Source organism: Elgaria multicarinata, chromosome 9 (genome assembly GCF_023053635.1).
Source record: "Elgaria multicarinata webbii isolate HBS135686 ecotype San Diego chromosome 9, rElgMul1.1.pri, whole genome shotgun sequence".
Lineage (NCBI taxonomy): Eukaryota > Metazoa > Chordata > Lepidosauria > Squamata > Anguidae > Elgaria > Elgaria multicarinata.
In genome coordinates, this window is record NC_086179.1 from 30,597,223 (window position 1) to 30,614,913 (window position 17,691).

The 17,691-nt window shown below is 48.2% G+C and overlaps 1 protein-coding gene across 1 annotated transcript in view; it reads right to left on the reverse strand.

Moving 5' to 3' along the window:
- The window catches only part of SYN3 (synapsin III), a 229,331-nt gene extending 225,257 nt beyond the window's left edge, over positions 1–4,074 (reverse strand). Inside the window, exon 1 of the mRNA XM_063133450.1 lies at positions 3,639–4,074. Within this exon, the coding sequence (XP_062989520.1) occupies positions 3,639–3,952 (314 nt within the window). The 5' untranslated portion in view covers positions 3,953–4,074. The remainder of the gene's footprint in view (positions 1–3,638) is intronic.
- Between the last annotated feature and the right edge of the window lie 13,617 nt (positions 4,075–17,691).

Consider the following 17,691-nt stretch of genomic DNA (forward strand, 5'->3'; position numbering starts at 1 on the left):
GTTTCTGTAGCATTTTATGATGCCTTTATTTCCAGATCCTCCCTGTTCCATATTCCAGTGTACCCTAAGTAACTGTGGGTTAAATAACGTGGGACAAGGATACCTGAGAGAGTGCCTTCTTCCTCACCAACCAGCCCGGCCACTGAGGGCATCTGAGAGCATGCTCCTGGTGTTTCCACATGGACCTATGGTCTGACTGGAGTCCACCAGGAGAGGAGCCTTCAGTGTGGTGGCCCCGTTCCTATGGAACTCCCTGCCTCTGGAGGTAGGGCAGGCACCAACATTGTATTTCCCCCCCAAGAAGCTTTATTGTTCCAAGAAGCTTTCCCAGAATGACCAGTCATAGTTCAATCTGTACCTTTTTCTTTTAAAATGTAATTTTTATTCTTTTATTCCATTTGTTCACTGTTTCGAAATCTTCAGATAATATATAAATATTATAAGTAAGTAAATAAATAACCTGTATTATTGGAGAACAGGGGTGCTCAACCTTTCTGGTTTGGTGGCCACATTTGGAATTTTGATGAAGTGTTGTAGGCCACATTGGAGACCATGGTCTAGAAAGACAGAAAGTATTCTGCAAAGAAGAAGGGAGTATTTGGGGTAACATGTTGTTATGTCTAGCTCTGCTCCCCCTGGGTTGGAAGAAGGTGTTTCAGGTGATCAATCAGAATCAAACTCTGAAGTAGAGGAGTCGGCGCCAGAAACAGGCCAGCCTGTACCAGTGGGGGAGAAAGCTCTCACGGGCTCTTCACGAGCTGGGAGTGAACCCTCTCCCGAGCTTTTGTCATCAAGGGCAAATAATATACAGTCAATAGGAAGCCAACATTCTTCCGAGGGAGAGAGCACGGACAGGTTAGCCGATCCTAGAGTATGCTGCAGACTAAAATGGGTGGAGCGAAAGGAAGGCAAGAGAAAATCAGCCTGGCTCGCATCCTGTCAGAAGCTGCCTCAGAACTAGTCTCTCTGAAGTTAACGCATCTTGAAAAAAAAGCTTTCCATTCTTCTTGAAAAGACAATTGTCTCGCTTAGTTTGCATAGTTTTGCCTAAGAGAAAGTTCCTAGAGATTAGACTCTCTTCAGGTGGGAAGAGATGTTTATTGCTTGAATAAAGCTTTGTGGATTACTTAGCAGGCCTCGTTATTGTCTCCCAAGAAGGCAGGAGGTTCTGAGAAACACGACACATGTATGTAGATTTGACCCAGATAATAAACCAGTGATACCCAACCATTTGGCCACAAGTCAAGTCCAAAGTAAGTGATGATGCCTGTCTGGCATGGGCTACTGTACATTGTTAAATAAAAAATGTGATGTTAATGGCCACTGTTCCAAAAATGAGTTGTTATTAAAACAAGCACACGCAACAACAAAGCCTTTTCTTGCTGCTAAAGGGGTTTAGTAGTATACAGTCCTAAATTCTGCTTGAGAAATTCACTTCTGAGAGAACATGATTTTCACTTAGAAGTGAATTGGGCAAGGAAGTTGCCAGAGGTGGGACATTTTCCTCCGGGATGAGGTCATGCGCCTGGATTTGGCCGGCTTACAGTAACATGGAGTTCTGCCACTCTGTTTCCTAATGTCCTCATGCTGTGAATACACTTCTACAGTACTCCCCCACCACCACACACACCCCTTGTCCCTTTTCCATGTTTTTGGACTGCCATTTCCACAGGTGTCCTTGGGAAGTTAAAAGGCCTCCAAATATGCATCTCCCAGAGGGGGAAAAGCATGGAATTTTCTGCAGCATCAGTTAGATACATCAGTCTACTATAGGTTTAGCTAGTTTGCTATGACATGCAGGAAGTGAACTACCTGGCCAGTCTGCCTCACCTGCCAGCCACTACAGCATGAAAAATCACCCTCTTCTCTCTGTCCCAAGCAGGAGAGGATACTTCCTAAAATTCTATCTAAACAAACACAAGCACACAAAGGCCACCTCTTCCTTGTTCTTGGTGGATCACTCCTTCCTGAGATGAGCAGTCCACAGGGCTCCTAAAACTATATTGAGATTAGATTTTTTTTTCCTGCACTTACTGGGGCTGACAGTAGCAGATTAAAAAACTGCTAGCCTGGATGCACCAAACTAGGTGCGTGTGTGTGTGTGTTGGGGAAGAAGCTACTGCCCATGAAGAAAAGCTGTGAATGAAATGTGCAATCTGCAAAGCACAATGAAGCTGAAGCTGGAGTACTGCATTCTTTACATTCCTCCAGGATTGAAAGTAACAAAGCAGGAGGCCCAATGAATCGTTACATGTATGGAGGACTGTGGACTTAGTTCTGCGTAGGTGGCAAGAGGCACGGAGGTCCATGAAGAGAGAGAGAGAGATTGTGAGTTTAGGTATTAACTTGAATCACTGAATACATCCTGTGCTCACCTTTCTTACGAACATGATCAACCCCAACCAGACTCCTGAATCCACTACTGTCCTCTTTCCAATGTGTAGGATTTGTGCAAATCTTTTTAGAGTTTCTTCAAAGTGATGAGGTACTGACACCTAGTGTTCTTCAGATGTCATGACAGGAGGCACAAAAGCCACAAGGAAACAGTCTCATAACGAGAAAGGCTGGTAGTACTGAACATCTCCATATAGAAATAGCAGTGGATGCATAAAAAACTTCCAGCATGAGTATAATGTTTGCCAAATACATTTCTGAAAACAATTAAGGTAGGGTTGGCTACCTCACCCTATAATGGAAGGAAAACCATTCTGACTCCTGGTATAATGATGATGACGCCAACAAGAACCACCACCACAGCCACCACCACCATTATTACATTTATATCCCACCTTTTTTCCTCTTGCAAGGAACCCCAGGTGATTTACGTGGTCCTCTTCCTCCTCTTCTCCATTTTATCCTCACAACAACCTTGTGAGGTAGATCAGGCTGAGAATCAGTGACTGGCTCAAAGTCATCCAGTGAGTTTCATGGCCAAGTGTGGACTAGAATCTGGATCTCCCATGTCCCAGTCCAACACTCTAACCACTATACCACACTGGCTATTACATTTATATCCCACCTTTTCAGCTCTTGCAAAGAACCCAAGGCAGTTTACAGATGCCTCCTGTGCTCCATTTAATCCACACTACAACCCTGTGAGTTAGATTAGGGTGAAAGTCAGTGACTGGCCCAAAGTCACCCAATGAACTTCATGGTCGAGTGGGGACCTTAACAGATCTCCTGAGTCCCAGTCCAACACCTCAACCATTATACCACACTTGCTCTTGAAAAGTGAATGGGATGGATTTTGAGTTCAAGGAAGACGAGCACCTATAGCTATAACCCTGCAGTCAGCTCTAGGTCCTGTTAGAACCTGTTCAGTTTATAACCATGACCAGATATTGTCATCACGTGGTATCATCTCATTGTGAAAGAAGTAGCATTGTACATTCTTCTTTAATGTGCTGCTGTGATTTCTGTGCCAACAGGTACTGGATATTTTTTTAAAAGTATGCATTTTACATGTTCTTGTAAATTATTTTAGATAGTCACACTTAACATATGGAGTGGCAGAATGTAAACATCTTCAACACGTCAACAAAACACATTTGAACTATGTGTTTCTGAGGCATTAGTGATTCTGGTTTAAGACCCGCCAGGGCTACATGCTACCAAGACAGCCAAGTGCGGATACTTACCAGTCTGTATGTGGATCATCAATTACCAAGAGGATCTGGGGTTTCTGCTGGACAACAGGGGTAGGGCTTGGCGAATGCTCAATCAGTCCTGCAGCTGCTTGTGTGGTCTGCTTCATGGCACTGGAGATGGAGCTGAAGATGCTGGTACCAGAAGAAAGGGGAGCAGGTTGCTGGATTGGCTGCTGCCTCCTTTCTGTTGCTGGGGAAACGGGGTTGCTGGTGGAATTATCTGGACGCTGAAGGTCCATCATGTAACCATTCGGCAAGTTGGCCACAAAACTACTGTCCGAGAGGCGCCTTCGCAGGAAATTCATTGTGATTGCTACTCCAAAGTAAGCCCAAATAACACAGTAGGAGACTCCAAAGAGCTAATCCAAGCTTTTGCTGGTTAGTTGGAAGAGTTATTCTGTCACCTTCAGTTGGGGGACACTTGTTTTCCCCCCCCAGGTATTCTTACCTGGAAAATAAAGCACAGGATGCAACATATTAGAACAAAGCACTGGGCCTTTGTAGAATACCTCAAAGCACTAGGGGCCCGTTTTCACAGTGCCACTTTGCCACTCCTTTCCCCTGAAAGCCCACAGTATCGCCAGCATAGCCAGTGAATAGGGATGATGGGAGCTGTAGTCTGGCATCTGAAAGGCCACAAGTTGCTCATTCCTACTTCAGAGGTAGTGGTGTTTCACAGAAGGCAGGGTTGTTGTGGCGACGTGGCATCGAACCTCAGGCCTGTGGACAAAATCCAGCTCACCTGAGGGCCCCATTTAGCCCCCAAATGGCCACACCCCCTTCTCCTGTCCCCGCTCTTTCTGCCAAAACATTGATCATTTTGTGGCTTCCTGATTTTGTACAATGTTTGAAGATTGAAATGTCTCTCCTAAAGCTGAATTACCGGCAGGAAGAGCTTTAAGCAAAAATATGCTGGCATCTGTGTTTTTAGCCCTGCCCCTTTCGCCTTTGGTCATTGGGATATGGCCCCTGAGAGCTTCTCTGGAATTGAATTTGGCCCTTGGGCTGAGAGAGGTTCAGCAACAAGCCGAGTAAGGAAACATGGCTAACCCAAGCTTAGCAGCAGCATCGCACAACCCAGTCTCTCATGCCTCGCTGAAAGCACGTTTGGAATGGTTCTCTTCAGAATTTCCTTCTCTTCCCTCTCATTATAGTGAACTTGGTTCAAAAGAATTTATGAAATTCAAACCCCTCCTGCTGCTTCTTCTTGGTGGTCTACTTGTTTTCAGGCCACCGGGCCTAGGAAGAACCTTGTGACTTTAAGAGTTGTGTAACATCATCATCATCATCATCATCATTATTATTATTATTATTATTATTATTATTATTATTATTACCATCATCATCATCATCATCATCTATATACCGCCCCATAGCCAAAGCTCTCTGGGCAGTTTACAAAGATTAAAACATGGAACATTAAAAACCGATAAACAAAATTTTAAACCATAAAAAGCCTAAAAACACATTACATACAATCTAAAACTACTATCATACATGTTGAATAATAGGTCTGCCCAACTGGTACCTTGTAACCAACCAAACCCTAGGGATGAGGGAAATCTGACAATTTCAGTTTTATGCTGTTTCACACTTTTCGGACTCTGAGTTCTTAGCAAGAAGGGAGTGAACAGACACAGCCGCTTTGGAAGATAGAGGGCTGTTGGGTCAAGGAGCCAAAGGAGTGTATAGTTGCCTGATCTTCACTCTGAAAGGACTACTGTACCTTTAAGAATTTCATAGAAGGGAATAGTCTGCCTCTGCTACCATCACAGTGTTATAATAGGACAAAACACAAATGGTGACATTTTATACAACTCTTAAAGGGACAAGGTTTCTTATTTTTCTGACTGTATTTTAGTTTTGGACTGCATGAGTTTGTGAATTTGTAAAAACAGTCTGCATGAGATTGATATGCATTTTTATGCATCTTTTTCTGAATATACATACTTTTTGTACGTTCTTTTCCTATTATGCAGTTTTTGTACACTATTGTTCCCCAATATAATGTGGTTCTGGGCATACCTTTGTGCATGTTTTTACCCTGGATTGCAGCAGGTGGTGAGGGGGAGTTGACTTTTTCCTTCCTTATTGCGGTCTTGACAAAAATCTGTTCCTTTGAAGTTGCTACTTGCATTGAGCGGGAAGTTCTTATTGGTGCAAAGGGGAGTTTTCCTCCCAATGCAAATAGCTGCTTTGGAAGAGCTATTTTACCCAGGTCCACAGCAGGGGAGGAAAGGGTTAAAAAAACCTCCCCCAACTGTTGAAATTCCAATAATTATCATTCCCCCTCCCATCTTCCAGAAGCTGTTATTTGTATTCAAAACATGTGACCTTACATGCAAACACCTATTTAACATTGCATCTCGTTTGGCCCACCGTCCTGCATTGTCCTTAACAATGCCTCTTTCTACAGTTCAGTTCCGTTACATTTCTATGACATCTTGATAGTTTACTATTCAATCTAGAGACGCTCCAGGAGAAATAAAACGCCAGATGATTTATACATGTGTTGGCATCATTCAAATTGGAAAGGATTGTCAGTGTTGAAATTGTACATCAAGACCTTCAGCTTGAAAAAAAGAGATCCTCAGGATATGAAAACTTAGATTTATAATTTTGAATCTGACAAGGCTATTTCTAGCAATAGGAACAATTGCATAGCTTCTCTCTTGACTAGGGATGTGCTCCGCTCCGATTAGGAGCGTAGAAGCAGTAGCGGATTGGCCTGCTCCGCCTTACCCAGAGGCGGAGTAGGAGCGGACCGCGGACCCCCTAGAAGCAAGGCGAAGAGAAGCGACCATTTTTCGGAGCTCCGAGTTCAGGCGGAGCGCTCCGGTCGCCATCTTGAAAACATTTCGCCATAGGATTGCATTGCGGCAAATAATCGCGCATAACTACGTTGTTTTTGAAGCTATCGTTCTGGAAATTCTTGTGCACAGAGAGTCGTGGATGGGGGTCATTTTGAGACCACTCTCACCTCTCTGCGTGCTGTGGTTCACGTGCAATATTTTTTTAAAAATCGGGTCAACCGCGGGGCTCAAACTGCGTTTCGGCTTTTCGCCCATAGGATTGCATTGAGGGAAAGAATCGGGGATAACTGGGGGGGGGTTTAAGCTATCGTTCTGAAAATTCTTGTGCACAGAGAGTCGTGGATGGGGGTCATTTTGAGACCACTCTCAACTTTCTGCGTGCTGTGGTTCACGTGCAATATTTTTTTAAAAATCGGGTCAACCGCGGGGCTCCGTTTCGGCTTTTCGCCCATAGGATTGCATTGAGGGAAAGAATCGGGGATAACTGGGGGGGGGTTTAAGCTATCGTTCTGAAAATTCTTGTGCACAGAGAGTCGTGGATGGGGGTCATTTTGAGACCACTCTCAACTTTCTGCGTGCTGTGGTTCACGTGCAATATTTTTTTAAAAATCGGGGTTTGGGTTTTTTTTATTTTTTTTTTTTATTTTTTTGGAAGCGATGACAGGCACATTCAACTCCCAATCCTGATGAGAATTGATCTCCTCAGAAAGCATCCTCCTCCAATCCCAGCGTTGGAGGGGGGACTAAGGCAGACCCACCCTGAGAACTTTCTGTTTTGTGTCTCTTTGTGGGTTGGCGTTCGTGGAGGGAACACTTACTTAGCTAGTGCTCCTGCTTTGGAGATAGATTAATTTAATATAGGTTTAGTTTGGCGCGTGTGTGTGTTTGTTTGCTTCTTTCTGACTTGTAGCTTAGTTTGCCCTGTGTTTTCCCCTTACTTTGATTTAATATAAACTTTATTTTTGAATTTTGGAGTGTGTGGTTGGGTTGGTTGCCCCCCCCTTCCCTGTATTAAAGCCTGACTGTTCTGCTTTTGTGAAAGCTTTCTTTTGAAAGCATACACACACTTTTTGTCCCATTTCCCTACATTTATATTCTTAAACATATTTTATTATATTCTTTCACATAGTCCATTAGTATATATTCTCATACATATTATATTAGTATTCATATTTTGTTCTTCTTATAGTAGTGGTTGGTTCTTTTCCCCCCTCCCCTCTCTTAAATCCTGATTGTGTTTCCTTCTATCTTCTATATACCAAATATACCAAAAAAATTGGATTCTCTTTTTCTTCTCTGTGTAACTTCGACGGAGTGGGCTGCTTTTGTCAAGTTCAACAGGCAGCCACAGATTGAGCATTTTGGGGAAAGCATACGCACACCATTTCCCTATTCTTAAACATATTATTATTATATTCTTTGACATAGTCTTAGTAGTCTATTAGTATACATTCTCATACATATTATAGTAGTGGTTGGTTCTTTTCCCCCCTCCCCTCTCTTAAATCCTGATTGTGTTTCCTTCTATCTTCTATATACCAAATATACCAAAAAAATTGGATTCTCTTTTTCTTCTCTGTGTAACTTCGACGGAGTGGGCTGCTTTTGTCAAGTTCAACAGGCAGCCACAGATTGAGCATTTTGGGGAAAGCATACGCACACCATTTCCCTATTCTTAAACATATTATATTATATTCTTTGACATAGTCTTAGTAGTCTATTAGTATACATTCTCATACATATTAGTAGTAGTAGTATTCATATTTTGTTCTTGTTATAGTAGTGGTTGTCCCATTTCTTGTCCCATTTCCCTACATTTATTAGTAATATTCTTAAACATATTATTATATTCTTGTAGATATTCTTAGTAGTAGATATATATATATATATATTAGTATATTCTCATACATATTAGTAGTAGTATATTTTATTGTTCTTGTCCCATTTCCCTACATTTAAACATATTATATCTTCTTATACATATTCTTAGTAGTACCTTATACATAGTATTAGTAGTATTAATATTTTGTTAGTCATCATGAAAAGAGGAAGCAGGCGTGCTGAAAGCAGCAAGGCTCAGTCTGCCAGCAGTAAGCAGGCTTCCTCTCCTCCTGTGAAACTCAAACGGGCAACTCCTTGGCTGACTGCTCCAAAACAGAAGCAGGACAAGCAGCAGGCAGAGCCACTCTCTTCTGCAACTTGTGCCCGGCGTTCTCTTTTTGAGGGTGGGAATGGGAAAAGTGCCCGTTTGCAAGAGGCACGTGGCAGCAGTGCCATTAGAGGAGGAGGAGTATCCCCAACTCCTTCATTCTCCTTTCAGCCCACGAGCCCGATGATGGACCTAGACGAGGTCCTCAGCACAGTGGAGGGGGGGGAGGAGGAGGAGGAGGCGGTGGGCCTCCAGGATGTGGGGGCTGAGGAGGAGCAGCAGCAGGCCGAGGCTCTCTCCCCAGTCTCATCCCACACCCCTGTTTCTGTGGCAACACCAGAGAGCTCAGGCGGGCAATTGGTGGTGTCACCACGGAAACGAAAGACAAGCATCGTGTGGGACCACTTTGAGTTGGGAGCGGATCCCCGCTTTGCTGTCTGTCGCCACTGCAAACTCAGCCTAAGCAGGGGTTCATCGACAGGGCATTATGGAACCAGCAGCATGAAGATGCATCTTAAGAGGCAGCACCAGTCGGTCTTGCTGGGGAAAGAGGCGGGCAAGGCGACTGGTTCCAGGGGAAAGCCGAAGGCGGCGGCTGCTGCTGCTGCTGCTGCTGCTGCTGCTGCTGGCACTTCCAGTCTCAGCTCTCCATCTCCCATCCCCACAAGGGTTAGGCAGGCAACCCTGCCGGAAATGGGGTGGGGGAAGTATGGAACCACAAGATGGCGTTTTCCAACGCCCTCCCAGATCACCACGTCAATCGGTGAGATGGTGGCGTTGGACGACCAGCCATTCAGCCTCGTCGACAACGCAGGCTTCAAGAGGCTGATGGCGCTTGTGGTGCCATACTACAAGCTGCCGTGTCGCACCACCCTGAGCAGGCGGGTGGTGCCTTCCCTGTACCGTTCCTGCAGGGAGTTAGTGCTGGGTCGTCTGTGCCAGGCAGAGGCACGGATGGTGCACTTCACCTCGGACATTTGGTCCAGCGAGGGCGGAGTGCACGCTTACCTGTCCCTGACGGCACACTGGTGGGCAGCCGTGGGGCAGGAAGGATCCAGCACTACAGGGACTGGCAAGGAGGGCTACTGCTGGGCCCTCCTCCACACGCAAGTGATGGACCAGTCCCACACGGCAGGGGAGATTACGGAGGCCATGAACCGCATGGTGGATGGGTGGCTAGCTGGGCAGAAGGTCACCCGCGGTTACATGGTCACGGACGGGGGAGCCAACATGGTGAAGGCGGTGCGCGACGGCGGATTCGAGGGCGTCCGCTGCATCGCGCACGTCTTGAACCTGGTGGTGAGGGATGGCCTTGGGATGGGCAGCAGCAAGCCCAACCTCGGTCCCCTGTCCGGGATCCGTAACCTCCTGGAGAGCTGCAGAAAGGTGGCAGGCCATTTCCACCACAGCGTCAAGGGCAGTCGCTTGCTGCGGGAGAAGCAGGAGGAGTTGAATCTCCCGCAGCACAGGCTAGTGCAGGATGTGGTGACACGCTGGAACTCCACCTACCTGATGCTGGAGCGGATGGTGGAGCAACAGCGTGCCATCCACGACTTGTTCAGGGTCAGGGACATGGGCGTCCACCACCTGGGCAAGCAGCAGTGGGACGCCATGTCCCAGCTGGTGGCGGTCCTCAAGCCGTTCCTGAACGCCACCGAGACCCTGAGCAAAAGCTCTGCCCTCCTCAGCCAGGTGATCCCTGTATGCAGGCATCTCCAGAAACAGATGGGCGACTTTCTGGAGTACAGGGATCCCGTCACCGGCAGGCGCTTCGAGCCCGAGGTCCGCGAAGCGGTGACTAGGCTGAGGGACGGCGTGACGCGGAGGCTGGAGCCCATCCAAACCGACAGGGTCCACATGTTGGCAGCCATGTGCGACCCTCGTGTGAAGGATGGGCTTTGTGGGCCAAATAGCAGGCAGCACTGGGTGGAAACGCTGGTGGGCGAAGTGCGGGCGGCATGGGCCAAGAGGGTGGGGCAGAGTGAGGCAGAGGAGCAGGCCACCCCTCCCCGCAGCAGCACCAGCAGCACCAGCAGCAGCCTCACCTGCATCCCTCCCAGCAGCAGCACAGGCGAGGGGTATTGGGAAGAGGCTCTGCACACCGTGTTTGGGCAGAGACCCTCCCCAGCCACCAGCCAGGATGACGCTGCAACCACCGTGCAGCGTTACCTGTCAGAGCCCATCGAGGACTCCTCCATGGACCCCCTGGCCTACTGGTCATCCCGTTTTCAGATTTGGCCGGACCTGGCGCGGGTGGCCATGGATCGACTCAGCTGCCCACCCACCAGTGTTCCAAGCGAGAGGGTGTTCTCTATGGCGGGCGACATAGTGACCCCTCACCGCTCTCGCTTGGAGCCGGACTTGGTGGAGCAGCTGGTCTTTCTGAAGGGCAATCTCCCCCTGCTGGGATACCCCACCCTCAAGCCCTCGTGGGAGTGACAGGCAGGCTCCCTTTAATTCCACCCCTCCTTGGGTTGGCAGGCACACTACAGTTCAGGCAGGCTGGTTTTTTCTCTGTAGGCACTAGGCAGAGTTTGTCACCGTGCGTGTGTGTGACTGACTGTGAGGGCAAAGCACCGCACTTGAGTTCATTTCATTTCTGTGGCGTCCGGTACAGCTTAGTCAACTCATCCGGATAGTTTTCCACCCAGTTCCAAAAGACTCCATTTATTTATTTATTTATTTATTTATTTATTTAATTAATTACATTTATATACCGCCCCACAGCCAAAGCTCTCTGGGCGGTTTACAACCGTTTGTCCATGATTGACTGCACGTTTAGGTGAGGTGCAAGCAGGGGGCAAGGCAATGCCTGGCACCACCACCACCACTAGCCAGGCTGCCTCTCTCCAGCAGTCCACGGGTCGCCCTTTGGAGTGCCCTGGGAGTGGAAGACGTACTCCCTGATCCAGAAGTATGGTTTTTTGAGAAGCAAACAGGCGAGTCCTCGCCTTTGAGAAGCAACCTTTCACTTGAACTCATGGAAGTCATTGACTTCAGCACAGCCACTACATAGAGGCTGTGGACCTCTGGGTGACTCCATCAGTGTGCTGATTTTGAGAAGCAACCTTTCACTGAAACTCATTCACTTCCCCAATTGAGGGTGAGGGAGGTTACACTCCAGCAGTCCACGGGTCGCCCTTTAGATAGCTCGGGGATCAAATGGAGTCCTTGATCTGTGTGCTGATTTTGAGAAGCAACCTTTCACTGAAACTCATTCACTTCCCCAATTGCGGCTGGTACTCCAACAGTCCACCGAACGCCCATAGCACAGCCACTTAGTGCATAGGGACAGTTTAAGTTTCCTCCTGAGAAGTGAGCACTCACTTCAACTCATGACAGCCATTGACTTCACCACAGCCACTACTGCGGATGCTGTGGTCCTCCAGGATGTGGGGATAAGTAGCAGTCGCTGGTCGAGCTTCTCTCCCCAGTCTCATATGGAGCAATTTTGAGCTCTCACTTCGACTTCAAGTTCAGACACTTGAGCACAGCCCCTACGGTGGAGGCACAGCTGGCCGTGCCTCTCTCCCCAACCACTGACTGCACAGGGACAGTTTAAGTTTCCTCCTGAGAAGTGAGCACTCACTTCAACTCATGACAGCCATTGACTTCACCACAGCCACTACTGCGGATGCTGTGGTCCTCCAGGATGTGGGGATAAGTAGCAGTCGCTGGTCGAGCTTCTCTCCCCAGTCTCATATGGAGCAATTTTGAGCTCTCACTTCGACTTCAAGTTCAGACACTTGAGCACAGCCCCTACGGTGGAGGCACAGCTGGCCGTGCCTCTCTCCCCAACCACTGACTGCACAGGGACAGTTTAAGTTTCCTCCTGAGAAGTGAGCACTCACTTCGACTCATGACAGCCGTTGACTTTACCACAGCCACTTCCTGGTGGATACTTTGTTCCACCACGATGTGGGTGAGGAGGATTAGTTGCAGCAGCTGGCCGTGCCTCTCTCCCCAACTACTGACTGCATAGGGACAGTTTAAGTTTCCTCCTGAGAATTGAGCACTCACTTCAACTCATGACAGCCATTGACTTCACCACAGCCACTACTGCGGATGCTGTGGTCCTCCAGGATGTGGGGATAAGTAGCAGTCGCTGGTCGAGCTTCTCTCCCCAGTCTCATATGGAGCAATTTTGAGCTCTCACTTCGACTTCAAGTTCAGACACTTGAGCACAGCCCCTACGGTGGAGGCACAGCTGGCCGTGCCTCTCTCCCCAACCACTGACTGCACAGGGACAGTTTAAGTTTCCTCCTGAGAAGTGAGCACTCACTTCAACTCATGACAGCCATTGACTTCACCACAGCCACTACTGTGGATGCTGTGGTCCTCCAGGATGTGGGGATAAGTAACAGTCGCTGGTCGAGCTTCTCTCCCCGGTCTCGTCCCACCCCTCTTCCGCTGTAACCCTGTCTTTGAGAAGCAAGCTGTCACTTCAACTCATGGACTTCCCCTATGTGCGGGTGGTACTCCAGTAGTCGACCGATCGCCCATAGCACAGCCACTTAGTGCGTAGGGACAGTTTAAGTTTCCTCCTGAGAAGCAAGCTGTCACTTCAACTCATGGACTTCCCCTATGTGCGGGTGGTACTCCAGGTGTCCACCGATCGCCCATACCACAGCCACTTTGTGTGTACGGACAGTTTAATTTTCCTGAGAAGTGAGCACTCACTTCAACTCATGGACTTCCCCAATTGCGGCTGGTACTCCAACAGTCCACCGAACGCCCATATCACAGCCACTTAGTGCATAGGGACAGTTTAAGTTTCCTCCTGAGAAGTGAGCTTTCACTTCGACTCATGACAGCCATTGACTTCACCACAGCCACTTCTCGGTGGATGCTTTGTTCCACCAGGATGTGGGTGAGGAGGATTAGTTGCAGCAGCTGGCCGAGCGTCTCTCCCCAGTCTCGCAATTCAAGTTATCTGAGAAGTGAGCTTTCACTTCGACTCATGGACTTCCCCTATGTGTGGGAGGTACTCCAGCAGTCGACCGATCGCCCATAGAACAGCCACTTAGTGTGTACGGACAGTTTAATTTTCCTGAGAAGTGAGCACTCACTTCAACTCATGAAACTCATGAAAGCCATAGACTTCCGAAGCAACCTCTCTCTCCTCAGTCTCATCCTCTTCCTCTTCCCCTTCTGCTGTAACCCGTCTTTGAGAAGCAAGCTTTCACTTAAACTCATCATTCACTTCCCCAACTGAGGGAGGTAAAGTCCAGCAGTCCACGGGTCGCCCTTTGGAGTGCCCTGGGAGTGGAAGACGTACTCCCTGATCCCGAAGTATGGTTTTGAGAAGTAAGCTGTCACTTGAACTCATGAGCCTCTGTGCAAAAGCTGTCCTTGTGTGTGTGGTTGTGAGTGTTACTGCAGCTGCCTGTCTCGCTGCGAAAATGAAACAGGCAAGTCCTCGCCTTTGAGAAGCAACCTTTCACTTAAACTCATGGAAGTCATTGACTTCAGCACAGCCACTACGTAGAGGCTGTGGACCTCTGGGTGACCCGATCAGTGTGCTGATTTTGAGAAGCAACCTTTCACTGAAACTCATTCACTTCCCCAATTGCGGCTGGTACTCCAGTAGTCCACCGAACTCCCATAGCACAGCCACTTAGTGCATAGGGACAGTTTAAGTTTCCTCCTGAGAAGTGAGCACTCACTTCAACTCATGACAGCCATTGACTTCACCACAGCCACTACTGCGGATGCTGTGGTCCTCCAGGATGTGGGTGAGGATTAGTCGCAGCAGCTGGTCGAGCTCCTCTCCCTGGTCTCGTCCCACCCCTCTTCCGCTGTAACGCCCTCTTTGAGAAGCAAGCTGTCACTGAAACTCATGAAAGCCATAGACTTCCGAAGCAACCTTTCACTTCAACTCATTGACTTCCCCTTTGAGAAAAAGCTAAGCTCCAGTAATGCACCGTTTTTCCGTGGGACAGCTCTCTTTCGAGAAGCTGCACTGCATATGCAGCAGTGCCATGGCTTTGAGAAGCCGAGACCCATCCCAGCCACCGGGAACCGGAGGAAAACTCCAGCAGTCCACGGGTCACCCTTTAGATAGCTCGGGGATCAAATGGAGTCCTTGATCTGTGTGCTGATTTTGAGAAGCAACCTTTCACTGAAACTCATTCACTTCCCCAATTGCGGCTGGTACTCCAACAGTCCACCGAACTCCCATAGCACAGCCACTTAGTGCATACTAGGGACAGTTTAAGTTTCCTCCTGAGAAGTCAGCACTCACTTCGACTCATGACAGCCATTGACTTCACCACAGCCACTTTGTGTGGGATGCTGTGGTCCTCCAGGATGTGGGGATTAGTAGTAGTCACTGGTCGAGCTTGTCTCCCCGGTCTCGTCCCACCCCTCTTCCGCTGTAACCCTGTCTTTGAGAAGCAAGCTGTCACTTCAACTCATGGACTTCCTCTCAGAGAAAAAGCTAAGCTCCAGCAGTCCACCGATCTCCCGTAGCACAGCCACTACGTTTCCTGAGAAGTGAGCTCTCACTTCAACTCGTCTTGTAGTGCGCCCGCCGAGTTGAGCACAGCCACTACAGTGGAGGCGCCTGCCCGCCTGCCTGGGAGCCATCCTTGTGAGGTAGCTGGATCTGCTGGGACTGACTCCCCCACAGATCTATGGCTTACTTGTGCAAGGTACCAGCTTTTCTGGGCCCGCCAACCCATGCCTGCCTGCCTGTCTGCCCGCCTCCCCCGGGGTGCTGCTGTGGTGGGGCATCTGCCAGGACTGACTCCTCGCCTACTCTGCCTGCCTCTCTGCCCGCCTGGTGCCTGGTTTGCTCCCAATCGTCCTCCTCTGTGCCCCTCAAGGCGTAACTGCTGGCTTAGAAAGAAAGAACCAGCCATCTTTGCCTCACTTTGCGCCCACTTATGGGTTGGTTTGCTATGCGTTAGTGCTCAAGCCATCCTTGCGGCACTACAATGCATGCTGCCTGCCTGCTTTCCCTCCCTTCTCCCCTTCCCGCCTTGCAGCGATGGTGTATGTGTCTTGCTTTGACTAAGGGGAGAAGTCCTTCCTGCGCTCACTTAGACTTTATCAAATTCAATAATCCCTTTTTCAAATGTGCCAGAAGATTTAGGGTTATCTCGTGGCATGTTGGGATTGCCTTGGAACTGGCCCCATTGAGCTGTCTGCAATTGCAACTTTAAATCCCTGACATACTGGAGTGTTCAAATTTCAAAAGTTCCCCTAACATCAGGGGATGATGGGATTGCCTTGAAACTTGGTGTCCATGGGGACACATGGGTAAGCTGTCATGGGACCAAAGGATAGGTTTCTAACGTGCAAATTGACGTAGTTGTAGAATGGGACTTGATTTGGGGTGAGTTAAAAAGTTTAAGCCGCGCCAAAAATCAGGGGATGATGGGATTTGCTTGCAACTTGGCGTGCATGTGGACACATGGATAAGCTCTCATGGTGCCGAGTTTGAGGTTTCTAACATGCAAATTGACGGAGCTATCCCAAGGGGTGTGAATGGGGTGCCCGATTTTCATAAATTCCCCAAAAATCAGGGGATGATGGGATTGCCTTGAAACTTGGCGTGCATGTGGACACGTGGATAAGCTATCATGGTGCTGAGTTTGAGGTTTCTAACGTGCAAATTGACGTAGTTGTAGAATGGGACAATTTGGGGTGAGTTAAGCCATGCCAAAAATCAGGGGATGATGGGATTTGCTTGCAACTTGGCGTGCATGTGGACACATGGATAAGCTGCCCTGGTGCCGAGTTTGAGGTTTCTAACATGCAAATTGACGGAGCTATCCCAAGGGGTGTGAATGGGGTGCCCGATTTTCATAAATTCCCCAAAAATCAGGGGATGATGGGATTGCCTTGAAACTTGGCGTGCATGTGGACACGTGGATAAGCTATCATGGTGCTGAGTTTGAGGTTTCTAACGTGCAAATTGACGGAGCTATCTAAAGGGGTGTGAATTAGGGTTATGGGAGGTGCGTTAGAGGGTAGAGCCGCGCCAAAAATCAGGGGATGATGGGATTTGCTTGCAACTTGGCGTGCATGTGGACACATGGATAAGCTGCCCTGGTGCCGAGTTTGAGGTTTCTAACATGCAAATTGACGGAGCTATCCCAAGGGGTGTGAATGGGGTGCCCGATTTTCAAAAATTCGCCAAAAATCAGGGGATGATGGGATTGCCTTGAAACTTGGCGTGTGTGTGTATACGCCCATGAGGTGTCATGGTGCCAAACGTGAGGTTTCTAACTTCAACGGAAAAAAAGTTGTTTACTTTTTTAGCTTTCAATGCAACCCTATGGGGGGGCAAAAACGGAGCTCCGGATCCGGATCCGGAGCTCCGAGCGGAGCGGAGCGGAAGTGGGCGGAGCGGGGGCGGGGCGGAGCGACCCGCTCCGAAAAATGGCGGATCTGCAAGTGAAGCGGAGCGGGGGGTCCGTGCACACCCCTACTCTTGACGACAGCAGAGTCATATCATGGTAACTTTGTGAGTTACAAAGGCCTTTTGTGAGGCCTGCTTATCAGGGAAGCCAGAGGCAGCTCAGCAAAAGCCTGAGATGCTGGGGGAAATAAATCCAGTGCTAATCCTTTGAAATTACAGAAACCATCTCCATCTTCAAAGTCTGCCTGAGTGACACATTACTTATTCTCTATTTCCCTACAGTAAAAGCTTTTAAAACGAAAGCCTGTCTTTGCCGCAACCGCTTCTATCATCATTAAGATTAAGTTCCTACATATATGCTGAAGGCATTCCTCATCTATCAAAGATTCAAATGAAGGTAGGAGGTGTCAAAGCAAACCAGAAGATGTATAAAATCTCTGAACATTTAGTGAATAATTCCATTAAAGGCATCTGGCATTCTAAAAACAAAAAACCAAACCGTCAGATAACGTTTTTTTCTTCTTCTGCCCACCTTTCTCCCTCACTAGTCCATTTAGGTTTCATGGTACATGATGCAATCTGCATTTAGTTTAGTTTCCCACAAACCCCGATTTCTACGTGGTATCACAGTTGGTATTAATACAGCAAGGCCATCCTTCACTGAGAGAGATATGGTTTTGAAGTGCACCGATCTGAATAAAATTCTGAAGCCGG